Source organism: Artibeus jamaicensis, unplaced genomic scaffold (genome assembly GCF_021234435.1).
Source record: "Artibeus jamaicensis isolate MK-2021 breed Jamaican fruit bat unplaced genomic scaffold, CSHL_Jam_final contig_834, whole genome shotgun sequence".
NCBI classification, from domain to species: Eukaryota; Metazoa; Chordata; class Mammalia; order Chiroptera; family Phyllostomidae; genus Artibeus; species Artibeus jamaicensis.
In genome coordinates, this window is record NW_026521981.1 from 2,947,399 (window position 1) to 2,974,058 (window position 26,660).

Here is a 26,660-nt window from a genome sequence, read left to right on the forward strand (position 1 = left end):
GAGGGCAGAAATAAGGTTTAGCTGTGCCTTAGAAAAAACATAGTGAAATCAGTAAGTATGGATGGTGACATAGAAATGAGAAACCCTGAGCAGTTGGGGAGAAGAAGGTGGAGATTGGTAGCCACTTCTCAGTGGACACCAAAAAGAAAAGTGTGAAGAAATGATCTGGAAGTACTTGTGGGAATGTGTTGTCAATTACTTCCAAATCCACAGTGAATGGCTTGGTCACTGAATGTTTCTTTGATTCTAAGTCATAGCGTAAAATGTTACCTTCACAGTCTTTCTTCAGCCAGAGTTGTTCAAGGGAATTAAGCCCACTGGAAAATGACCTGAGTGACTGTTTTTCATTCTCCCAAGATTGGCATATAGCTGATAACTATTCCAGATGTAGAATATCTACATCTATTGTAGCCTTATAATAAAATGCCTTGGAACCCAGGTTGACAAGGGCTGTTTGGGAGATGTTCCCTATGGAGAGGCAGTACATGCTGGTCAGTCACCCTGTTGCAATGGCGAGAAGAAAAGGCAGGACCTTGTTCTGCTGAGTGTGCTCATTAGGAAGTAGATTGGAAAGATAAAACCTGTGTTGTTTTTGACTACTTACCTCTTGCAGTTGATCATTATTTTTTAAAGGGTGTCAGGTTTTGTGATCTTTGGGGAAAGGAGTTAGGGCACCTGTAGGTTAGAGTGGCCATTACAGGTTTCTCACCCTTTCTTCCCAAGCAAGTGGCACCAGATCTTTCATGTTCTGTCTGTATCTGTATTTTCTGAGCTTATGCCACACCCAGCATTTAATTCCCTTAAGAATTTCTGAGTGAGATGCTGAGCTCTGTGTGACATACACCATCCCTCCCCATTTCCCTCTCGCACATCTTCAGTAAAATAGGAATTTCTCACTTAAAAAGAAGCAGGAAGGCAAGTCAGACTGGATCAACACTTGCACTGAGATCTAAACCTCTTGTGGAATTTAGTACTAGGGGAGTGAGGAGAGGCCTGCTATCTGAGCCCTTCTCTCCCACCTCCTCATGGACTCAGACAGGCACTTGAGAGCCACCATCCATCCTTTACAGACTAGGCCCCCACCCGTGAGCTGAGAGTGGCTTGAAAGAATCACCATTGGAAAAGTAAGGAGGGCTGGTACTCAGAGACTGTTGTTTGTGCCCCTGCAAATATAACCTGATACCAGTGACAGCTTCTTTTCCTGGACCACCTTGCCTAGAATTTGAATTAATTAGCTTTTACACTTCATTGCAAATCTACATTTATAATGTTTTTAGAGTGCCTTTACTACCAAACCCTGATATAAATTATTATTGTTTTCTCAAATAAAGCCATGCATCCTAAAACATAGGCATAGTAGATTCTGTATCATGGTGCCCCAGCATTACAAATTATCAATTATTTTAACTAACTAAAAATGTTATCTTATATGTCAGTCCAGTCTGATAGAAAGGGAACGTTGATTTACCTACCAAAGCATATGTAGAGTATTTTTCAGAAATTATCGTATAATTATTAATAAGCCACCTAATCAGGTAAATTGATTTACATTTTGAGATAGAACTTCTAAGAACTTTTTAAAGACTTAAGTGAAAAAAAACAAAACTGTGCCATGTGATGTGTAGAGGTTTGCCATACTTTCTGAAATGAATGGTCCCCAGCAGGGATACCTGGGGCTGGGGATCCATAAGATTCAAGAGGAAGAGCCAGATGGATAAAAAGGAAACTCTCTGGAAGAGACTGGTGTCATGGAATCACAGGAAGAGGGAATTCTAGTAACCAGAGTGGTTAGCAGTGGGAAACATTACAGCTAGGTCCAGCAAAATAGAACTCAAACATGTCCATCAGCTTTTAGCAACATGGAAATCATTGGTGTCTGCCAGAGAGGTTTCAGTGGAGTAAGACTGGAAACCAGTTCTTACTGTCAGTTGAGGTGAAAGGCAGTAAATAACGTACTTTGCCATGTATAATGCACACTCTTTTGCCCAAATTTTTGAGGGAAAAATAAGGATGTGCATTATACATGGGTATAATGATTAATACCGTGGGTATTATGATGGGTGTAATAATCCCGTGTACCATGTGCACAAAATGTGGGTGTGCATTAAACACAGGAGCACATTATACACAGCAGAATACGGTCATACTGCTTTTACAAATAAGCTGTAAAGTGGAGGAGAGAGGAAAGGAACATGGTTAAGAAGAGGGGACAGATTTGACTTTTAGAGCGCCCTGAGCCTATTGATAACTGATGGGAAAGAGTGCGGAGGGAGGGTGAAAATTCCAGGAGGAGAAGGAGGGGATGGGGCAGGATCCCTGTGAAAGCGGAAAGGTTGGTGTGCGGGGCGCAGCAGTGGAAATGGCCTGGAATAAATAAGAAGGAAAGAATGTTCTGCATGCAACCCCAGTCCTGTCATTTTTCTTGAGCTACAAACATTCTTCCTTTCTTATTGATGAAGGGTCTCTGTCTGCGGTACATGAATCTTCCTGAACATTTCTTTTATTTGATTTCTATTTCTGCTAGACTGGGGCTGCCATAGCAGACCATCAAAGGGCTGCTTCCTGTTATCTCAGCCCGAGAATCCTTTGCATTAGCACTTGAAATCAGAGTGTCTCAAAAATGTCTGAAAGTTATTTTAAATTCACTCAAATTGTGAAGCTATACACATATGCCGTTTTAGCATTCTGAGGATTGAAGTTGATAAGTTAAACCACCCAAAAGAAGCTGAGACTCAGATTTTTTTTCTGTTAATCAGTGCATACTATTTTGTATAATGAGTGCATTTAGAAAAAGAATCTTCGTGTCTGTTATTTGCAGAGGAGGTAATTGTATGCATGCCCAGTGCTTGGATTTGCTAGTAAAAGATGCATGCCTATGAGCCAGAACTCATACTTGGTTGTCATGGTTCATAGCATTTAGTTTTTTAGTCTTCTGGCTTCATTTATTTCTTGCCATTATAGTTAATATGTGAATGTATAGATGGGGTCGTTAAGGGAAAATGTAGGTATGTTTCAGCTTTGACCACAAGTATTTTTTTAACTTTATTATGGACACTTTCAGATGTACACATAAATAAAGGAAGTAGTATATTAACTCCACTGCACCCATCATTTGCCTTCAAGATTATTAATATTCTGTTGTTTTTTTTCTTATTGGAATGTTTGTTTTGGGGGGTTTTGGAATGTTTTAAAGAAAGTTCTACAAAGCGCTTCATTTCACTCATAAATACTTAACTATGTATCTGTAATAGATAAGGACTAAAACCATAAACCATTATCACATCCAACAAAATCAACAATAAGTTCTTAATATCTTATACCCAGTGCATGTTCAGTTTTTCCCTGATTATCTCAAAAGTGTCTTTTATATACTTGTTCAAATAATGATACAAACAAGGTAAAAACATTGCATTCAGTGGATAAGTCTTTTAAATCACCTCTCTCTTTTTAAAAAGATTTTATTTATTTATTTTTAGAGAGTGGGGGAAGGAGGGAGAAAGACAGGGCAAGAAACATCAATGTGTGGTTGCCTCTCTTGTACCCCCTGCTGGGGACCTGGCCAGCAACCCAGGCTGTGCCATGACTGGGAATTGAACCAGTGACCCTTTGGTCTGCAGGTCAGCACCCAATCCACTGAGCCACACCAGATGATTTAATCTCTTAAATCTCTTTGAATCTGTTGGTTCAAGAGCTGTTTTCCATAATAACTGCAAATTTTTTCAAATAAAGAATCTTTGTAACTCAGTACAGGCAACTCATAAAACACAAAGTTAAACAATAATTATTTGCAGTCTCACCACCAAAAGTTAACCACCAGGAGCATTTTGGTACATGTTCTCGCATTTTGCATTTAAGAGCACAGATCTCTGTAGGGAAACATTTTGCATCCAGCCTTGAACCTTTTGCTCCATCTGGTGGGTAGAGGCAGTGCAGCTTTCAGGATGAGCTGACATGCCATTGTGAGGGAATTGAGACAGGAAGGCTGTACCGTAGGTGAGTTTTCTCCTTGTTCACTGTTTGCCTCTGCAACATTCCATTGTTAATGTCTACATGGCTGTTAACCCACCACATTCTACCAGGTACTGTAGAAGTCCTTGGTAGAAACTTTCCATGCGGTCATTTGCATGTTCACCTCTAAAGCACTTTAATATTATTATAAATTAAACATTGCTCTCTTGTGCTCTTTATGCTATGCATTTGGACAGAGGTCAGAACTACAGCAGGTAAGAGCAGTTGGCGTTTCATGTAGATAAAATGAAATGCCAATGATTTTTGTCACAGGTACCAAGTGTAGACAACTTTGCTGAACTGTAGTGAGCTGGAGGGGAAACCAAAAATAATAATCCTATTCAAAATTTTCTGAGGATGAGTTGTGAGGAATTTACACCAAGAGCCAAAGAAATATCTGTAATACTTTTCTGTCCAAGACAGAAAAGACTCACATTCATGTTTATCAGAAAGGAAAAGCAGTTCACTAAGCTTTTGTGCCCTGGCAGTTTTCCCAGATGTTTTATTGATTCATTTGTTCATTATGTTGTAGCTTCGGTACTAGAACTTTAGTACTAGAAGTTTTTTATGTTTCTGAAGATGGATGCATGAATTCATGCTAACGTATTATTTTAGAGACAAAGACAAAGGAACATTTTTAAAAGAAGACTTTTCTAGGGATTATGTGAAATATTCCTTAAAGTTTTTCTTTCATGGGATGATAGAAACCAAGTAAAGTAGATGTGTTCAAAGAACAATTGCAGCTGCGTGTTGCCCAGGATTTATGAAAGTTACTGTACAGCGTCTGGGAAGTGCGGGTTTGCCTTACATATTTTTCCCAAAGTGCTAACTTTTTGAAACAGCCTTTGGGCAGCATAAGTCTAAATCTTAATATTGTTTAAATGTATTTCTATATTATAGGATAATTAAAATACTCATTTAAAAGAAGTTTCAAAAATCAGGTTCTCCAAAGTCTTGAAATGTTTGTCAGTTTCCAAAAAGTCGAACAAGCTAAGTAACAGTGGTTCAAAAGTTGACATTTAACCTGGCTTAATGTTTAACATTTCCTTTCCCCAAGAATGACAGTTAGGTCTTGAATGCCAGCTGCTCGCTCTGTAAACCATCTAGTGTTAGATATTTTGTGATGAAAGTGGCCTTTGGAAAATCGAAACATGTCACTGAGGCAGCTCCTTACAAGTTTTACCCCCAGCCCGTCTAAGGCATCTGTCCTGTATGTGCAAGCACCTGGGGATGCAAAGCACGGCCACAGCACCCAACATGACTGCCGCTCCCGCTGGATGGCATGTGTGCTGGGGAGCAGGGCGCCTGCCCATCAGACACGTGCTTGTAATGGAACTCTGCGAGGCAGCGGTGGACTCCTCTGCGTGTCTTTGTGAAGGCTGCTGGTTAGTCTTAGTCTTATCACACCATCTATATTCAGCTTTTGATTTGACATATGGACAGTGTTGTCAAACATCTAATCACAAAGAGTTTAATACCTACAGTGCACACAGCTGTAACCACTTGACCTATATTTCTTGTCAGACTAGATCTGATTTCTTTCTTAAAGGTTCTCCAGCAAAAAATGAGCTTGTAGGGTTTCATAAGGAAACACTGAGACAACTTTTATCGCAGTGTATATAACATTTAATTTTTTTGTTTTTAAGATCCAAGAAAACACTCTTGGCCAAAATCTAGGGGAAGTTACTGCCACTTTGTACTATACAAGGAAAACAAAGACACCATGGATGCTATTAATGTACTGTCCAAATATTTAAGGTTAGTATCTTGTTCTTGTGCCTGTACAAAATCAAATCACAGAAATTTATTTCCCTCTTTCCATGCAAATAAAAAGGAGTAGGAAAATAGGCAAACAGATAGCATATATGCTTCCCAATTATAGTTTTCTTAGACAGCAGGTGAATTCATGTTTTTAACCTCCTTGCATGTTGCCAAGTGAAAATTCTGTAAGTAAATAGTTCACATGTAGTAGAGAGTAACCAGTCAGTTCTACTGAACATAAAAATTAACTTTCTTCCTCGAAAGCCTGCACTGTGACATGGCTACACAGGTTTGCTTTACTGAAATGTAAGGAAATTGACTAGACTGAAAACCAGAGACCCGTTAGATTTTCTTTCGTTCTTTTTTTTTAATTCATTGTTGTTCAATTACAGTTGCCTGAGATTTTCTCAACAGAGATGCAAATATAGCAGAGATTGGGTCTCAGAGAATGGAACAGGTGCTGAAGAATTTTGGTTTTGTTTAGAAATGGGTATAGGCACCCATTAGAAATGGGATATATTTAACCCTGTTTAAACGCGGTGCACAGTGTGTTCATTTCTTGTGGCTGCCATGATAAAATACCGCAGACTAGGTGACTGAAACTAATTTTCTCACAGTTCTAGAGGCTAGAAGTTTCAAGATCAAGGTGTTGTAGGGGTTTTTTTCCTCCTTGGCAGGTGGCTGTGTCCTTACACATGGCCTTTTCGCTTGTCATGTGTCCCTGGAGTCTCTCTATGTGTCCAAATTTCCTCCTCTTACTCTGGGACACCAGTGAGATTAGATGAGGGCCCACCCTAATGGCCTCATTTTAACTTCATCACCTCATCACAGGCTTGATCTTGAAATGCAGTTGCATTCAGAAGTACTGGGAGTCAGGGCTTCAAAATACGAATTTGGGGGGAAACATAGGAGCCCATAGGAAACAGTGTCCTGTTAGGTAATATTTTATTTCATCCTAGTTGCTAGCTCTTAGGGAGAGAGTTGGTGATGCTTTGTCTGTACCTGAGCCTGGGAGAATAGACCATTCCTGATGGCAGTTGTAGACAGTTGTAGAGAGAGTTTCTCTGAGACCTGGGCTGAGGATGGCTTAGAGCTCAAGAAGTCCTTTCTGGTTTTTTCCTGTTCGTGTGGAGCAGTTTTTATAAAATATATCCTAGTAAATGAGCTAACTTAAATCTTCATAGCTAAACTATTTAGATCTCTGTTTTAGCATTTGGCTTTTTTATACAAAGATATAGCATGTATTTATAGAAAGATCACATCATTATTAACTTTCTAAAAGTTGAAAATATAAAATTTTCATAGTAGTACATTATATATCTAGAATGAGTTTTTCTTTACTTTCACAGTTATGTGATATAATACACTGCACACAATCAGCAGGAAGTACATATTTCATTTTTGTCATTGGCTAGTCAAGTCTGTGAGCAGCACATTATGGACTTAGAGCCACAAATGCTCTAAGTTGAGCACCCCCAAGAAGGTAGTTGTTCAGGCATCACAGGCTGATTGGTTGCCTCTGGCACACCGCCTCCCGGGGGCCTGGCCTGCAACCCAGGCATGTGCCCTCACTGGGAATCCAGCCAGCAGCCCTCTTATTCACAGGCCAGTACTCAATCCACTGAGCCACACCAGCCAGGGTCGTTCAGGCATCATTTATCTTCTTATCTTGCATATTATGTTTTCCTGGACATGTTTTTAAATTCTCTTTATCATCTTAATCTATTATGATTTTAAGTATAATTTGAGTCTTAAATTATGAAAAATATGATTTCCCAGTGGTATGCAACTTCAGATGGTCTTGTTTTTATCTTTCTAGAGTCAAGCCAAACATCTTCTCCTACATGGGAACCAAAGATAAAAGGGCCATTACTGTTCAAGAGATTGCTGTTCTCAAGTAAGTGGAGAGTATGTGTTGGGGTTCATGCTGCAGAAATCCCAGCGCCACCTTTCAGAGCTCTCATATTTACTTTTTGGAGTGTGCCTCTTAAGTTTTTAGATGGTGCCTCTGCCTATTTAAAAATTGTTTTTCTGTTTGTTTTTTCTTCTTATTTGTATTTCCTAATGTTTTTCACAGTAAACAGGTTTTATTATTTTTGTAATTATTCGGGGGGTTTTGTGGTAGAGCCAAGAGAACAGTGTGTTTTTCTCTCTTGTTCATTCATTACTAAATATAAGTTATGCCAAATTTAATTACAAAACAGCAAATGAGCTCTTTTGTCACACACTGGAAATACATGATGAAAAAGATGGTCTCCGCTTCTGAAGCCGTTATTTAATAGAGTAGACAAGAAAATCAGAACTTCCCACACAGTGCGATCCATACTGAAATAGAGTTATATTCATGGTGTTGGAGTACGTCTGACAACAAAGCAGGGGACTCACTGTTGGGTGGGGGGCAGCCAGTGAAGGCTTTCACAGAAAATGGGATGCTAGAGTTTTAATCTAGAGCAGGGCTTCTCACTCTCTTTACTGTTGACATTTGGGCTGTGTAGTTCTGTTGTGGGGGCCATCCTGTACCTCGTAGGACACTGAGCAGCAGCCCAGGCTGTGCCCTACCCACTAGATGTCAGCAGCATCCCCCCTGCCACCAGGTGGTGACAAACAGGAACGCCCCCAGGCATTGCCATTTTCCCCTGAAGGGCAAATTGCGCCTGGCTGAGAACTGCTGGTAGAAAGATGAGTAGGAGTTCCCTGGGGCTGGCGCAGGCCTAGGATTGTTTGTTCCAGACTGAGAAAACGGCCTGTGAAAAGACACTGGAATGGAATTGGGAAACGGAGCACATTTGGTACCTGGCAAGTACTTTAGCTATGTGGGAGGACCAGCAATAAATAAAGCTTGAGGGGTAAGCAGGATCCAGATTCTGAAGTGCCCTGTTGGTCATGTTGAAGATGTTGGACTTGACCTTGATCTAAACAGAGCAGCAGTGTTTAGAGGCAGGATTATGAGTTGTGGGTAAAGCAGTGTCGGTGAAACTGGAGATCTTGAGAATGTTGCCACATTCTGAGAAGGGAGCACTGGCATCTGAACCGGTTTAGTGAAGGTAACCGGGAAAGGATGAATTCAGTTCTGTGGTGTCAGACAGACTCAGGCTTTCAGCGTAGTGCACCCCTGAGGTAAGGAATGCGGGGAGGAAGAAAGAAGGGGCAGGAGGAAACTTGGGGGTGATGCCTATGTTCATTATCTTGAATGTGGTGATGTTTTCATGGGCCTATTTGCATATTAAAGCTTGTATATTAAATATGTACAGTTTTCATTATGTTAATTATCCCACAATAAAAAAATAAAATCTGTGCTTGCTGTCCCCACTTAAATACACATCTGCATTCATAAGTCCTCTATCTTTTCATAATGAATTCAAGGGGGCATCTCCTCCTTCCTCACAATCACGTATTGTCTCACTTCTTTCCCATCGCTTTTCTGACTCGTTGGAAATAATGTCAGGGTTGAGCTCCTAATCGCATCATAATGAGTTTTCCAGTCCTTTTGTTCCTTGACCTTGGGGCAGTGGTATGATTAAGTAGTAAAGCAGAGTGAGTCTCTCCCAACTTACTAGCGGTGTGTGCAAATGTGCATGTGTGTGAAAGAGCAGGGGAAGACACCTGAAGACAATGGTACTCCGGTCTTCCTACCTGATCTCCTTTCCTCCTGGGAAGCAGGGAATATGGAGTCACCTGTTGTGAAAGAAGGGGCAGGAGTGGAGAAGGGAACTGGAAGAGTGTGAAGATTGGAAACAGCCTCCGTGGGGAAGGGGCCAGAAACTGAAGACTGGTGGGGAGTGACAGTGGCCCGAGGCTCAGGCTTCCTGTACTCTGTGGCTATGGGACAGGGAGGTCGTTGCTTTCTCTTTGGTATCTAATGTAGTTTTATAGTTGACTCTTGTCCTTTGGGGCTGGCTCTGTGAATTTTTCACCCATATTAAAACTTAAGTTGGTTAGTTTTGCTTTCAACACAGAAGAAACCAGATAAAAAAATGTGAGGTCTACCGTAACTGTACTCCCTCAGAGATTGCCTTGCTCATAGCTTGGTATATTTATATATTTTTGTGGGGACTCTTTTCTTACTTGTAAATCAAAATATTTATAAAAAGTATGTTCCTTTTTTGTGAGCAGTAAATAATGCATCTCTTTCCCTGTTAATAAAAACATTATATTCATATCACCAAAAATATTTACTATATGGATATATCCTAATTTATGAACTATTACTCTGTTTTTTAATGTTTACATTGTTTCCCATTTCTCAGCATTATAAGCAATTCCATGACAGACATACCTTGGTAGCTGAATTTTTGCACACATCTGTGATAACTTCATTAAGATAATCTTAGCAATGGAATTACTGATTTAAAGGGAGTGTGGAATTTTAGATTTTAGGTTTTTGATAGCAAAGCCTCATTGCCCTAGAGAAAGGTAGTACCTATCATCTTTATTCTGCTTCTTCAGAATTCTCCCAAGCATGTGTTAATGACTTTTTTTTTAAAAAATGATTTGCTAATTTGAAGGTCAGAAACAGGCACCTCGTTATCCTGGCCAGTGAGGCTCAATGGTTGGAGCATCGTCCCCCGACCAAAAGGTTGCCAGTTCGATTCCCGGTCAGGGCATATGCCTGTGCCCGAGGTTGCAGTTTCTTCCCCAGTCCAGGCGTGGGCGCTACAGTCCCCAGTTTGGGTGCGTATGAGGCAACCAGTCCGTACATCTCTCACACGTCAGGTGTTTCTCTCCCTTAAAAAAAGGAAATGAAAATGTTCTTGGGTGAAAAAAGAAGTGTTTTTTTTTTTGAGGCACCTCATTAATTTATATTGCATTATATCATGTGAAATTTTTTTAATATTTGAAGTGTGAATCTATTTACTTCTCTTCTTGGTGAGCCACCATGTGTCATACTTGATCTCAAAACTGATCTGTTATTCTGACCTTAGTTGCCTTTATCATCTTCCTGTTGACTTAGTAAGAAACTACATTAGATACCTAAATGTTGGCCTTTGGAAAGCACATAGCACTTATCTCACGGATGCAGGCTACACCCTTAATTTGCTTAATGGATATGAGGGGCAGGGCAGATTGGCCTTTCCCGTGAGAACTGTTGAACAGGATAAACCCACTCTGCCATGCAAGGAGTTTCATTATTGCTGAGTGAATCGGTCCTGGGGATAAGCTGCATTTATTTTCAGCTTCATGCAGCTCTCCCAAGTCAGCTAGTAATTTTAACAGGATCTCAAGCAGGAATGGCTTCAGTCAGAATGATTCGTTTCTTTTCATGCCTCTCCCTGCAGTCTCCTTTCTGAGCCTCAGCCAGTATTTCCCTGGCTTTGTTAATAAAGGCCCTTTGTGTAACATGCTGCTTACATTGGCTCCTGGTGTTTAAAAGTGAGATTTTGGTATTCCCAAGTTATTCACAGAATCTGCTGTGAATTTGCAACCGGAAAGCTTGATCCGGGGTCGTCAGAATTAAAACGGTGAACAGTTTCGTGAAGATATTGTCATGTCTTCTCAGGGAGCAACCCACAACTAACGAGAACTGAGTATGCTCTTGCTCTCTGCTGTGCCAGTGGGTTTCAGAAATACACGTCTGTTGTATATTTAAGAATACACAGTAGAATATGATTCAGCTCCCCCAAAAGAATGAACTACTCATACATACTATAACATATTATATGAATTATATTCATATGAAATGTCCAAAATAGGGAACTATAGAGACAGAAAGTAGATTAGTGGTTGCCAGGGCTTCAGGGAGAAAGAACGATGTTACTAAGTACATGGTTTCTTTGGGGATGATGGAATGTTCCAGAATTAGATATTGGTGACAGTTGAACCACTGTCTAACTGTGAATATACTAAAAACCACTGAATTGTACACTTTATAATGGTCAAAATGATAAATTTGATATTAATTTTATCTCAACTTAAAAGAGAAAAAAGAACGGCACTGCCAGGCGCTTCCACGCTGTCAGGGGCAGTGGCAGTCTTGTCAGGGGCAGTCTTTCCAGAGTTGAGCTGCCATGTTGCTGCCTGAGTGACTCCTTTTGCCTCCTGACTCTTAAATATTCGGTTCATTTCTGCAATAGTTACTCACCAGAGAGGGCTTCTGTCCTCCTAGGGGGAGCTAGGAGGTTCCTCACTCTGTTCATCCTGATCCTCTGCTTTCTAGATTCTTTGGGATTTGATTCCTGGATTAGTTTATGCCCTGTGGTTGTATCACTGTCCCCGAACATCAGAAGTCAAGGGCCAGCCAGGTGCAGGCCCAAGGACCAGACCTGCTTTCTCCTTTCTGGTCCTCAGATTGGACAGGGAATTGAGAGCAGAGAGGGAAATGAAGTATGGGTTTTATCCATTCCCCCACTTCTCTGCCCAGCTTCCTTCATTTTATATTAATGGGGCAATGACAGGTTTCTTTTGCTCAAGAAATTTGGTCAGGCTGCTTCTACATACCCTGAACCAGGAAATAAGTACGCTGGTTGAAAATGCATCAAGGAATTAAGTATTTTCAGTAAGTACAGGGAAATTTTCAGCAAAGAAAAGAGAAAACTGAGATGAAATGGCAAGCTGGTTTTACAGAGGTAAATTTTAAACCATTTATTTAACTCAGTAACAGCATATTTTTTACTAGGGAGTAGAATAAAATTTCCCATTCATCTTTCATGTGATATTGGGATTTCAGAGGCCTGTATCTCAGGAGCTCTTTCCACGGCTACTTTGGTCCTTTAGACCTACCATTTGGGGGCAGAACTCAGCCTCTCACGGAGGCCCAGTGCCCAGGCTCCACATCCAAGACCTTCCCCACGTCCGTATTGCCAGGCAGCGCTGAGCCAGCAGGAGTGAGCTTAAGGACCAATGCCCAGAAGCCCTGGCAAACAAAGTCTAGAGGAGTAAAGAGAAGTGTATTCTTCAACAAAGTGAAGCACAAACACCCATTTGTCTACTAGTTCTCAGAGTAGATGTCTTTTCAGAGGAAATCTGAATTTAGAAAAAGTTAAAAAGCACTTTCTTATACACAGTAATGCACTATACAGCATCATTTGTCATTTAAAAAAATTTTTAAGCAACTTAAATGACCCAAATTGGAGAATCAAATAAAATTAATGGTTAGATAAGTAAGTAAATTCCAATTGATGAATTATTTTCGACCATAGTAGATTATTTCTAACTTATAAAAAGGCCTCTTTACTAAAATAGAATGAGATCAATGCTGTCCTAACAAAAAAAAATATTTCAACATGACAAAATACAAAAATCTCAAATGAAAAGCTAGTGTCTTCTTTAATGGTGAAATACTAGAAGCATTTCATTTAGAGCCAGGAACAAAATAAATGAAGTTGACCACACTTATTACCACTGTCTACTATTATTCTGGACGTACTGTAATACAGATTAGAAGAGATGTGGCCAGATTGTGGTTTGTCGGTGATATGGTCACTGGGGGTTGGTGAATGGGAGTTAACACAACATAAGAGAGATTAATGTACAAAAATCAATATGCAGGCAATAGCTGGTTAGAAATTACAATGGAAAAAAATCTGTTACACAGAAAAGGGTAAAAAATATATATGTACCTAGTAACAAAGATTTAAAAAATATATTATGCTATCTCTTTGAACAAAACTTTGAAATGCTACTGAGAAATGTAAAAGACTTGAATAAATGAATGGTATAAATTGTTCTTGGATACATAGGTGTTTTTCTTACTGAATAAATGTATAAATTTATGCTGGTACTAGTGAAAATACCAGTAGAATCTTGCTCCTTTTTTTTAACTAATCAAGTTGACTGTAAATTAATGTGGGAAGGTTAAGTTGTGAAACCAGCCATAAAAATTCTGCAAAAACTGACTAATAAGGAGGATTAGCCTCAGTGTATGTTAAAGCATATTATTGAAATATAGCCATTACAGCAGTTTGATAGTGGCAGAGAAATAGGTAAATAATTAGACTCAGATACACTACAGATTTAGTATGTGTTCAAAGTAGCATTTATAATCAGCAGATTGAGTCAGTGAATATGGTTGAGATAACTAAGTAGCCATCTGAAAAGAAAATTAAATTTCTCCTTACCTCTGTTCCCTATTCTAAATACTTTTTTATTTTTTAATTTTTTTAAATTAATTAATTTTTTAAATTTAGTTATTTTTCAAGTACAGTTTTTCTAAATACTTTTTTTAAAGATTGAATTTATTTCTTTTTTGAAAGAGGGGAAGGCAGAGAGAAAGAGAGGGAGAAAAACATGGGTGTGTGAGAGAAACTTCAATCAGTTGCCTCTCTCACACGCCGCACCTGGGGACCAGGCCTGCAACCAGGCATGTGCCCTGACCGGGATTCGAACTGGCAACCCTTTGCTTTGTGGGATGATGCCCAACCAATGGAGCCACACCAGCCAGGGCAAGTTCTTTGTTCTAAATAAATAACAGGCAGATCAAAAGTTTAGATGTAAAAATATAGCTGTGTTGAGGCCTGTGCAGATCCCAGCCTGGCTGTGATTTGGGGTTGCTATCTGCCTCATAAAGCAAAGTAGCAGGTTTGTCTTCTGGGAAGACAAAGTCCTCCTCTCCCCTGAGAAAACCCCCTCTATTGTTGGCTTTGGCATCTACCAGGAATAGGAGGCCAAATATTGAGTCCTTGTGAGTCTGGGTTTCCAGCTGAGGTTGAGTTTATCATTAGAAAGTCCAGAGGGGTAGTTACCTTCAGAGCATGTCACTGTTTAATCCCACCTGGGCTCCATGACAGTCGTAGATGTGAATTCCTTAAGAGTACAACAATAATAACAGTTTCCAAAAGATGCTACTTCTTCTTTCTTCTCCCTCCCTTTTTTAGTGTGGCTTCAAAGAATTCCCAACAACAACAAAAAAGACATGAACAGATTACAAAATATATAGGTGTAAAATCTTTTTTTTTTTGGTAATATTTAAAAATGTATTCTTAAAATCTTAAGATATCTAAGATTAACCCTAAGAATTCCACCCTCATACAACAGCCACAGCTCCCATCCCAATTCAGAAAATCCGTATGGGTACATGACGGCTTGGGGTGGACCGCAGGGGCCCACACAGTGACCGCTGTGGGCCCGGAGCAGGAGTCTTACAGGGTGGTACAGGAAGGTATGTCCAGGAGCCTGTGGAGTTGGCAAAAATGTTCAACATTTCTTTCCAAGTTCTGCTTTCACATGATCTCCGGACCCCTGAATAGACAGTTCTAAACTCTATCAGCTCCAGCACTCTCCTTTTCTATAGCAAATTCTGTAGCTCCCCGCTTTACTCTCCTAAAATGAAGTTTATAGATATTGTAAACCACCTGAACACATCTTAGCTATAATGTTAAAGGGGAGAAATAAAAGGAAAGTATTTTATTTAAAAAGTTTTTTTAAATATAACTGAGTCAGTGTAATGTTTTAATATGTCTTCCTGAGTGTGAAAGTGGCAGCACTGCCAGATAGGAGCAAAAGCAATTCAAAAGCAGCAGCAGCCACAGTACCATTGTAAATACATTCATATTTGTAAATATAATATAAATATATTTTTGTAGCCATGTCCTGGGGACAGTATTTTTGCTGCACAATCTACCTTTTAAAAAAAGAAGCAAAAAGATATGCGTGATGCTGTTGATTAGAAATGCAGAGCCAAAGCTCCTGAACAGCAGTTGACACAGTTGCTGGTTTATGTGTGGAAAACACTCCCTCTTCCTTCCTTAACCCCCTTCATGCTTAGAATAAGGAGACTCCATAATTTAAAACAGGGCAAGAGTAGGAAATCTCCCCGAGTCAACATGACCCACTCCCACTCCTGTCTACAATCAGTGAGCCACTTGTGGCATCAGAATTTGCCTGGGGAGAGAGAAACAGAAAGTCCTAGTCAGAGCCCCTGGAACAGCAGTGCTCAGAGTTCCCTCGTGTGTCTCTGCAGCCAGTGGAGTCTTGCGAGAGACCAGCAGTGAAGAAGAGCAGTGTCTTGGTGAATGCATGCAGGCCAAGGCTGCGCTGAACGAGTTGTGCTAGAAAGTGTGTTGTGTAAGCCAAAAAGAAACAAAACTGAAAGTACCCTCTTTTACTATAAACAACTTTAAAAGTACTGTACATATTCTTGGGATAATTTTTTTTTATGATCTCTGACTAGAGATTAGGATGTAGGATACCCTTTCTAAGTATGGTTTATATCCCAGGGCTATTTTAAAAGGATTCCTGAATTTAACTGAAATTTTACTGTATAGTCCTTATTTACAGAAGGAGGCCAACTAAAGAATGGTAGGTATAGAAAAACACTTATTTATACACAGGTGGCATTTATTCTTGGGTAGCCGAACAGCTGGATGAAAAAGACTGGGAGAACAGGATAGTCACACGTTTTAAAAATATCGCTCCACAGATCACTAATTAAAAGTAAAGGGAAAGGTGCACTCACAGTGGAAAAGCGTAGCAAATCCCATCCTGACCCAGTGATTTATTGCCATCAGTGATGTACAACCTGAATCATTGCCTTTGGCTGAGGGACACAGAAAAGGCCACAGTTTCACCCAAAGTAATAATATTCCTACCAACATATTCACTTGAGTTCAATATGAGGAAACAGCCAGACAAATCCAGATGGAAAGGCTTTTGTGTAAAGCACCTGGCCTGGATTCTCCAAGTCAGATAGCAACATGAAGCAAAAGGCCAGGCAGATCCAGACTGCATAGACATCACAGCTGCAGTGTGTGGCCCTTGATTAGATCCTGAATTTCAGGAGCTGTAAAAAAAAAACCTGAATGGTGATAATTGGGTGAGTGGGTTGAACTGCCTATTAGTACTGTTGGATCACCTTTGATTTCAGTCCAGCTTGTAACTGACTTTCAAACGGTTTAGAAAAATATGCAGATTTTACATTTGTGTATATATGTAGGTGTGTCTTTTTAAAGTGTGGTTGTTCATGGAAGAGCTTAAAGTTAATCTGGGAAAATGTGACAATTGGTAAGTCTAGGAGAAAGGTAGATTCAGTTTTGAGGTTTTTTAATACGAAGTTGGGGGAAATGTTTTAACCTATAAAATATTATAAAGTAAATTTCCCAAAGGTGGGGGAGATAATATTTACAACTAGATGGTAAAGAGTAGAGAGTTCCTTAATATATGAAAATAGTGAGAAAAATATTAACAATCAAATACAAAAATAGGTAACAAGATGAACAGGCAATTAAACATGTGAAGAAATGTTTTACCTCACAATAAGGAGCATACAAATAAAAGCTGAAATATTATATTTCACTTACCAGACTGGCAGAGCTCAAAAACATTAATATTCTGTGTGAGGAGACATAGGGATGAGGCACTTACCTACTAATGGTGTGGCTATAAATTGGTATAACCTATTTAGAAGGTAATAGGAGTCGAATTTTTGAATCCACACTTTCTATACCTAGGGATTTACCCAAATGTATACTAATACAGTTACACAAAGAACTAAGTATTAGGATACTTGCTATGGATTGTTTATAAAATAAAAGGTTGCTAGCAATTTAAATGTCCATCAGAGGGACTGGTCAGATAAATGGTCAGAAAGCCATCCTGTGCAGCTCCACAAAGAAAGGGGCAGCTTCAGAAGTACTGTATGGACCAGGCAGATCTCGAGTACGCATTTCACGTGAAAAAAGAAAGGTGCCAAACAGTTTATATTGTAACAAAGTCTGTTTTTTAAAGGGAGAATCTGATGTGAAGTACATGGTTATGTTCACTTCTTGAAAATTCATCAAGAAGAATATTTATAATTTATGATATATGTAAAAAGTTTACCAAAGCTTCTAAAAGGGGTGCAGTCAGTACACATATGCTTACATATATATATCAAGTGTTTTCTGGAAGGATATACAAAAACTTAATGTTGGCTGCTAGGGGGAGAGGTGTTAGGGAATAGAGACCAAAGGCTTTATAGTATTGTATTCATTTCTACATATGATAAGGTCTATCTGGAAAAGTCCAGCCATTGTTAATATAACAAGAACAGTTTGTGCAACATCCATGTAATCTTGACAGCCAAGGAAAGTGGACTGGAATATGCATGTGTGAATAATGATGACTTCACTGTACTAGTCAGTGGGGGTGGTAGATGCCATTGAGTGCTCATGTATACTGTATGGCCATTGCATTCAAAATGATTAAGTGAGTAGAGCAACAAATCTGCATCACATTTTGGGTTAAGCTTGAACATTTCTCCGCAAAAACTATTCAGATGATTCAGAAGGCTTTCAGGGACGATGTAATGAGTGCAGTGCAATTAAAAATGTGGCGTAAATGCTTCAAACATGGTTTCGAAAATCTGTTGAACGTGATCCAAATTATGTAAGGCCTGCAACAAGCAGAAAACCTGAGAATGTTGAACATGTATGGGCTGTAATCAACAAAGATCGGTGACTCACAGTGCAAGAACTGAAAGCTAATCTCAGGATTCGAAAAACTACTGCATTCAAGAGTTTGAGGCAGGATATTGGCCTGAAATGTATCGTGGTAAAATTTGTTCTGGGACTTCTACTACCAGAGGAAAAGGAACATCATGCTACAGTTGCTAATGACTTGATTCAAACTGCTACCAATGAATCAGATTTCATCAAGAAGGTCTTAAATTTGAAGGGGACTGAGGTATCATTGTTCTATGTACAATGTTTCTTGTGTTGTCTGTCTTCCTTAATAAATGTATTTTTCATAGCACATGGCTGGATACTTTCTGGACAGACCTCATCACTACTAGAGAAATTAAGGAGTTTTTCATGAAAATTTTATAATACCATTTATTTATATATTTTAATTTTAAAACAGACTTTTAAAAATTTATTTTTAGAGAGAAGGGACAGGAGGGAGAAAGAGAGGGAAACATCAATCGGTTGCTTCTCACACATGCCCCAATTGACTGGGGACCAAACCCACAACACAGGCATGTGCCAGACTGGGAATCGAACTGGTGACCATTTGCTTTGCAGGATGATCCCACCTAACTCAGCCACAACTGGCCAGTTCTTTTTTTTTTTTTCTTCTTCTTCTTCTTTGAGAATTTTTATAAGAGTTTACTTGAACCAAATATATGCAAGGGAACAATATTTCTAATACCCTGTAGAATAAGTTTTACCTTTTTTTCCTTAGTCAACTTCTTTTATCTGTTATTTTAGTTTTTTTTAACCTTTATAATTTTTAATTACATTTCACATACATTATTATATTAATTTCATATGTACACCCCAGTGACTAGACATTATATAACTTACTAAGTGATCATCCTGATCTATCACACCCATCTGACACCACACAGTTATTACAATATTATTGACTACCTGTGCTGTACTTTGCACCCCCATGACTATTCTGTAACAACCAATTTGTACTTTTTTTTAAAGATTTTATTGATTTATCTTTAGAGGGGAAGGGAAGGAGAGAGGGAGAGAAATATCAGTGTATGGTTGCCTCTCGTGCATTCCCTGCTGGGAACTGGCCTGCAACCCAGGCATGTGCCCTGACTGGGAATCGAACCGCCATCCTCTGGTTCACAGGCCCCCACTCAATCCACTGAACTACACCAGCCAGGCACTTTGTACTTCTTAATCTCTTCATTTTTTTCACCCATCCTCCTAAGCCCCCTCCCATTGGCAACTGTCAAAATGTCCTCTGTATCTCTGAGCGTATGTCTGTTTGTTTATTTTCTTAGATTCAATTGTAGATTCAATTGTTGATATATATGTATTTATTGCCATTCTATTGTTTATATTTTTTATCTTTTTAAAAAAATATTTTTAAAGAAGACCCTTTAACATTTCATGTAATACTGGTTTGGTGGTGATCAGCTCTTTTAGCTTTTTCTTGTCTGGAAAGCTCTTTACCTGTCCTTCCATTCTAAATGATAGCTGTGCTGGGTAGAGTCATCTTAGATGTAGGTCCATCCTTTTCATCACTTTGAATATTGAAGATTTCTTGCCAATACCTCCTGGCCTGCAAAGTTTCTGTTGAGAAATCAGCTGACAGTCATGGGAGCTCCCTTGTAGGTAACTAACTGCTTTTCTCTGGCAAATTTCAAGATTCTCTTTTTGTCCTTAATCTTTGACATTTTCTTTATGATGTAACTTGGTGTAGGCCTCTTTGGGTCCATCTCGTTTGAGACTCTGTGCTTCCTGAACTTGTATGTCTTTTCTTCACCAAGTTAGGAAAGTTTTCTGTCATTATTTTTTCAAATAGGTTTTCAGTTTATTGCCCTCTCTTCTCTTTTTGGCACCTCCGTGGTGCAAATATTGGTATGCTTGAAATTGCCTCAGAAGCTCATTACACTGTCTTTTTTTTTTTTTTCCTGTTCTGATGGGTGTTTTTTGCTTCCATATATTCCAAATTGATGATTTGTTTCTTGGCTTCATCTACTCTACTGTTGGTTCCCTGTAAATTATTTTTTGTTTCAGTAAGTGTATCCTTCATTTCTGACTGGTCCTTTTTTATGCTGTTGAGAGTCTCAGGAAGTTCATTGAGCATCCTTATAACCAGTATTTTGTATTCTGCATCTAGTGGATTGCTTGTCTCCATTTTGTTTAGTTATTTTTCTAGAGTTTTGTTCTGTTCTTTCATTTCTTTGTCTCCTTCTCTGGGCAGCCTCTCTGTTTGTTTCTCTGCATTAGGTAAAGCTGCTGTGTTTCCAGGCTTGGCAGAGCAGGCTCATGTAGTAGGTGTCCTGTAGGGTTCAGTGGCACAGTCTTCCCTGTCAGCCAAGCTGGGTACTCAAGTTGTGTCCAGTGTGTGGGCTGTGGACACCTTCCCGTTGTAGTTCCACCTTGGTTGTGTTGGCACGTCAGTGGGAAGGCCCCTGGGTCAATCAGCTGCAACGACTTGCTGAGACTGCTGACCTTTGACCAGCTGTGAAGATTAGCTCTGCAGGATGTCAACCCACAGAGCAGAATTTACTTCAGTGGGACTCATGTATGCTGAATTCACCCCTTCAGTGTGTCAGTTGTGGAGGTGGTTGAGTGTAATACCTCGACATGGTCTGAAACTGTCCACTGGTTTGCTGGATCTGGTGCCTCATAGGAGACTCAGGACAAGATCAGTCGCCACCTGTGTTCTGCCTGGAGCCACCAGACAAGACCTACAAAGTCATCACCAGTAGCTGCTGCTGGGCTGGAGGCGCGCAGGCAAACATGGTTGCTGCTAGTTCCAGGCCTGGGGCCACTCAGGAAATGCGCTTAGGAGATTTTAGGAAAATCTGAAGCATGAGCCAAGACGGTCCATTTGTATGGAAAAACCTGTGTGAACAGCTTGGATGGGTCTGAAAATTGGTTGGTACAGGGCCTTTCAGTAATCACCAGGGCAGGGCAGACAGTCTGAGCCAGACGGATGGAGACTCAGATGTGGTGCCTACCTGCCGGCTCCAAGGGGATAGGGCTCATCAAAGGAAAAGTGGTCTTTATCCCTTTGGCTCTTACCCTGATGCCAGACAATTCAGTTTCTCCCTGTGTTTGTGGTGCCTTTGAAGCTGCTGTCCCAACACTGGAGCTTAGACAGTGAATCTGTGCACAGGCCCTTTAAGAGGAACTGCGTGGGACTCCAGGAGCCCAATGTCTACTTTAACCTCAAATGTCCACTGGCTTTTACAGTCAGAAGTTATGGAGAATTCTCTTCCTGGCACTGGAACCCTGTTCTGGGGGCCCTGGTATGGGACTTGGACCTCTCACTCCTCAGGGAGGACCTCTACAGCTGAGATAACCCTCCTGATCTTTATCTACCGCATGTTGGTGTGAGACCAGTCTTTTCTGCATCTCTGCTCCTCCTGCCAGTCTCATTATGGCTGCTTCTTTAATTTACTAGGTATAGGATACTGTTCTGCCAGATTTCAGGCTAAGTGATATTCTATAGTTTAGTTGTAATTTTAATGTGGTTTTGGGAGAAGGTGAATACAGAAGGTGTTTACCTATAACGCCATCTTGACCAGAAGTTTGTAATACTTTTTAACTGATAGCAGCATGGTACAGATTTGTAGTAGGATTCTGAATATAGATACACACGCACATACATATATAGATACACACGCACATACATACATATATATGTATGTGCGTGTGTATATACATATATGTATAACATGTTTTAAGAAAAAAGAATGGGAGGAAATTCAAAGTTAGATGTTAGATTTTTCAGGTGAAGAAACTATGAATTATTTTCCACTTTTCTGTAGTGAGATTATAATATTTTTCTTATTTTCAGAGAGAGGGGAAGGTAAGGAGGGAGAGAAACATCAATGTGTCATTGTCTCTCACACACCTCCCTCTGGGGACTTGGCCCATGGCCCCAGCATGTGCCCTGACTGGGAATCAAACTCGTGACCCTTTGGTTCACAGGCTGGCATTCAATCCACTGAGCCACACCAGCCAGGACAGATTATAATATCTTTCTTACAGACAAAAATATATGACTAACACGGTGGCTGGTGTGGCTCAGTGGATTAAGCATCAGCCTGCAAAGCAAAAGCTGGTTCAATTCCTGATCAGGGCACATGCCTGGGTTATGGGCCAGATCCCCCACAGTTTGGGCATGTGCAAGAGATAGACAATCTCACACATTCACGTTTCTCTCCCTCCCTTCCTCTCTCTCTAAAAATAAATAAATAAAAATTTTAGAAATAGATATTCCTGACTCTTTTTCATATGCTTAAAGAACAGTTTTGATAGTTGTGTGGGATTACTCTGTGCTGTTATCCCCTTTCTCATACCTTTCCCCCACACAAAAATAGAGAATTCCTCAGCTATTGCCCCATTGCTCATGTATATGAATAATATGCAGCTCTAAGAATACAAACATGGCCCAAGTTCCATACGTAGAACCATGTGTTATTGTGCTGAAGAAATAATCCAGAGAGAGATGAAAAGTTCTCCATCCTGCAGGCTGTTTTGCCTTTCTTTCTTGCCATCGTAGTTTGGTGTGTGTAGCTTTGTTTCAAACTACCATTGTCTAAGTTGACCAAGACTGTTTCAGTCAGGTAATACTGAACTATTCTCTCTCTGCTCTTCTTTATTATTTTTTTAGAATAACTGCGCAAAGACTTGCCCACTTGAACAAGTGCTTGATGAACTTTAAGCTGGGAAATTTCAGCTATCAGAAACACCCTCTGAAACTGGGAGAGCTTCAAGGGAATCACTTCACTGTTGTTCTCAGGTAAAGAGCTGTTGTTTGGATGCAGACCAGAGAGCATCTTGGTGGATCACCAGGAGTCTGTACAGAACAGTTGCTAATCCATGTGACTGGTAGTAGCAGGCTCGGCAGCAAGGTGAGGCGGAGTGAGGCCTCATAGGGCTGGGAGAGCAAATGCTGCTGGAGTGTTTTTACTGACACCCCCGCCCCTCTAAAAATTCAGTGCCTGATCTTTGGAAAGATGCGTCTCTTTAAACGCAAAGAACCCATCATTCTATTTACATGCAATATCTCTAACAAGCAAATCAGAGACAGAAAGTAAAAGAAATGTTAGCTGGGATGGGGTGGAGAAGAGGATGGAGAGTTAGTGTTTAATGGGTGTGGAGTTTCAGTTTGGGAAAATGAAAAAGCTCTGGAAGGGGATGCTGTTGAAGGTTACACAAGACTAAATGTATTGTATTTAATGTCACTATATCACATACTTAAAATGGCTAAAACATACATAACACTCAATGGTCAGTTCAGTGTTATGTATTTTTTACCACAGTTTAAGAAAAAAATATCAAAGTCCTCAGGAGGTAGAGAGAAAGCTGCAAGGACATAGGGAAGACACGGAAACCAAGTCATATCACTGACTATAAATTTTTTCTCTGGATAATTTGGGCCCTTACAGAAATATAACAGGAACTGATGACCAAGTACAACAAGCCATGAACTCTCTCAAGGAGATTGGATTTATAAACTACTATGGAATGCAAAGATTTGGAACTACAGCCGTCCCCACGTACCAAGTTGGAAGGTTTGTATTCAACTTCTTAACTCCTGTCTAAAAGAGCTCTCTCACAAAAAAGAATCAGGTGGTGTTTTTAATTATTTCTGGATTTCCTCATGTCTCAGCCAAGTGAACCAGTGTGTCTCATCCTTTTGGATGACCAACTGATCCACAGCCTCCTTTCAGTGTTTGTTCTGTTTTGAAATAATATATGCACAATATAAAATAATAAATCAGAGTTCAAAAGGGTATAACCTGATATGTAAGTTTTTCTCACACCCCCATTGCCCATCCAGGGATTCTGTTCCTTCTTTTTCACAGGTAAATCTTGGCTCAGTAAGTGACCCAAAAGTAAGCAGTTGAGTAACTCAGAACCAGAGTAGCCTGACGGAGATGATGCAGTTTCTAATCTCTGTGATAACAAGTGCTTCCCAGTTTATTAAATTGGGATCTCCCCTTTCATGACTTGGAATACTTCTTTCCAGCCCCTTCTTGCCTGTAAGGTCTCTTTTGAGAAATCAGCTGACAGTCTGATGGGGACTCCTTTGTAGGTAACACTCTCCTTTTCTCTTGCTGCTTCTAGGATTCTCTCCTTCATTTTTCTCTTGGCTAATGTAATTATGATGTGCCTTGGTGTGTTCCTCCTTGGGTCCAACTTCTTTGGGACTCTCTGAGCTTCCTGGACTTCCTAGAAGTCTGTTTCCTTTGCCAGATTGAGGAAGTTCTCTCAAATAAGTTTTCCACTTGTTGCTCTTCCTCTTCTTCTGGTACCTGTATAATTCGGATGTTGGAATGTTTAAAGATGTCCTGGAGGTTCCTAAGCCTCTCCTCATTATTTTGAATTTTTGTTTCTTCATTTTTTTCTGGTTGAATGTTTCTTTCTTCTTTCTGGTCCACACTGTTGATTTGAGTCCCAGTTTCCTTCCTATCACTGTTTGTTCCCTATACATTTTCCTTTATTTCACTTAGCATAGCCTTCATTTTTTCATCTAATTTGTGTCTAAATTCAACCAGTTCTGTGAGCTTCCTGATTACCAGTGTTTTGAACTGTGCATCTGATAGGTTGGCTATCTCTTTGTCACTTAGTTTGGTTTTTTTCTGGAGCTATGATCTGTTTTTTTAGTTTGGGCCATTTTTTTCTGTCCTCGCACACCTGTTACATAGTGAGGGGGCGGAGCCTTAGGTGTTTGCCCAGGTGGGGTAACTCACGTGGCTGCATTCTGATGCTGTATGTAGGGAAGGGGTCTGAGAGAGAACAGTGGCACTTGCTCCACTCTCTGCTGGCTTTCATTCACTTTCCCCACTTCCCATAAGCAAATTGAGCCCTTTTGGTGCTGATTCCCAGGTGGGTGATTTTGTGTACATTCCAGGACCTTGTGGGTCTCTCCAACGAACTCTCCTGTGAGGCTGGGAGTTTCTCCCACTGCCACCTCAACCCCACAGGTGTTTTCAATCAGAGATTTGCAGCTTTATTTCCCCACACTGAAACTCTGGGTTGCATGGTCTCTCTCATTTCCCAGATGTTCCTCCCAGTTTATTTGCACGTGAATGTGGGACCACCTGCTCTACCAGCAGCTGCCATAGCCTTGCCACCCAACTGCAGCCTTGTTCGCCCCACTCCACAATCTGGCGCTGGGTCCGCCAGCCGCCACCCTACCCCCAGTCCTCTCCAGGGGGCCATTTCCGCCCCTCCTACCCATCTGGGTGAGCGTGTCTTCTTTAACTCCTCGGCTGTCAGACTTCCATTCGGTTCAGTTTTCTGTCAGTTCTGGTTGGTTTTTGTTTTTAAATTATTGTCCTTTTGGTTGTGTGAGGAGGCACAGTGTGTCTACTTATGCTTCCATCTTGGCCAGAAGTCCAGCAATTAGTCTACTTTTTTTAAAAAACGTTTTATTTCATTTTAGAGAGAGGGGAAGGGAGGGAGGAGGAGAGAAACATTGAACTGGTGACCTTTCACTTTGTGGGACAGTGCCCAACTAACTGAGCCACACCACTCAGGGCTCAGTTTACTTTTAAGTTTAGCAATGTATATTGTTAATATGATGTTCACTCCACAAATTTGGACATATAGAATTCATCTTGATGTAAAATTAACTAAATTAAATGCTGTCTAATTTTAGAGCTATACTACAAAATTCCTGGGCTGAAGTCATGGATTTGATATTGAAACCCCGTTCTGGAGGTGAGAATAAAATTCATGTGATGAAAAAAATAGCATATATGACTAGGTATTCATGGAATTGCTATGAATAAAAGTATGTGTGAAAGCTAGAGTAGTTATTTCAGAATTTAAAAAATTTATAAAATAAAAGGTATAGTTTATTATTTTTCATAAGATTTATATGTTTGAAATTTATAATTTCTATCTCGTTTTCAGCTTTTTAGTTCATCTAGTGTATTAATTCATAAAGGAATACATTCATTTCTTTTTCTTCATATATTACTAAATCTCTGAAAACATAGGAATCCAAACATATTTCACTGTTTTTTTTTTTTAAGATTTGATTTTTAGAGAGAGGGGAAGGGACGGAGACAGAGAGGGAGAGAAACATAGATATGGGAGAAAAACATCAATCAGTTGCCTTTCACATGCCCCCAGCCAAGGACCTGGCCTGCAACTGAAGCATGTGCCCTGACTGGGAATCTACCTGGTGACCTTTTGGTTTGCAGGCCAGCACTCAGTCCACTGAGCCACACCAGCCTGAGCTCACTTGTGGTTAATTTTTAAAAGCATTGTGTTACAGAATATAAAAACTTGGCAAAAGCATGTTGAGGATCTTTAGTTTGAAGACTTAACTAAAACTTTCCAGAAACTATTTCTGAAATCATACTGTATGAAAATATGAAAAAGGATTTAAGTACTACTCTACATATTATCAAAATGATTATGCCCACTTTTGGAAATTATTCAATTGCAAATTAAAAAGAGATAAAATGATTTAGTTTTAAGGGAAGTAACCCATTAAATTTGAGAACACAATAGAAGAAAAGGAAGAGGAAAGGACTACCAAGG

General features: G+C 40.0%; 1 protein-coding gene across 2 annotated transcripts in view; it reads left to right on the forward strand.

Moving 5' to 3' along the window:
• Positions 1–26,660, forward strand: part of PUS7 (pseudouridine synthase 7) — a 65,668-nt gene that overhangs the window by 23,831 nt on the left and 15,177 nt on the right. For both annotated transcript variants that reach the window (XM_053673191.1, XM_053673192.1), the window contains 5 exons: positions 5,655–5,766; positions 7,589–7,666; positions 22,771–22,899; positions 23,549–23,674; positions 25,768–25,829. In XM_053673191.1, the coding sequence (XP_053529166.1) occupies positions 5,655–5,766; positions 7,589–7,666; positions 22,771–22,899; positions 23,549–23,674; positions 25,768–25,829 (507 nt within the window). The remainder of the gene's footprint in view (positions 1–5,654; positions 5,767–7,588; positions 7,667–22,770; positions 22,900–23,548; positions 23,675–25,767; positions 25,830–26,660) is intronic.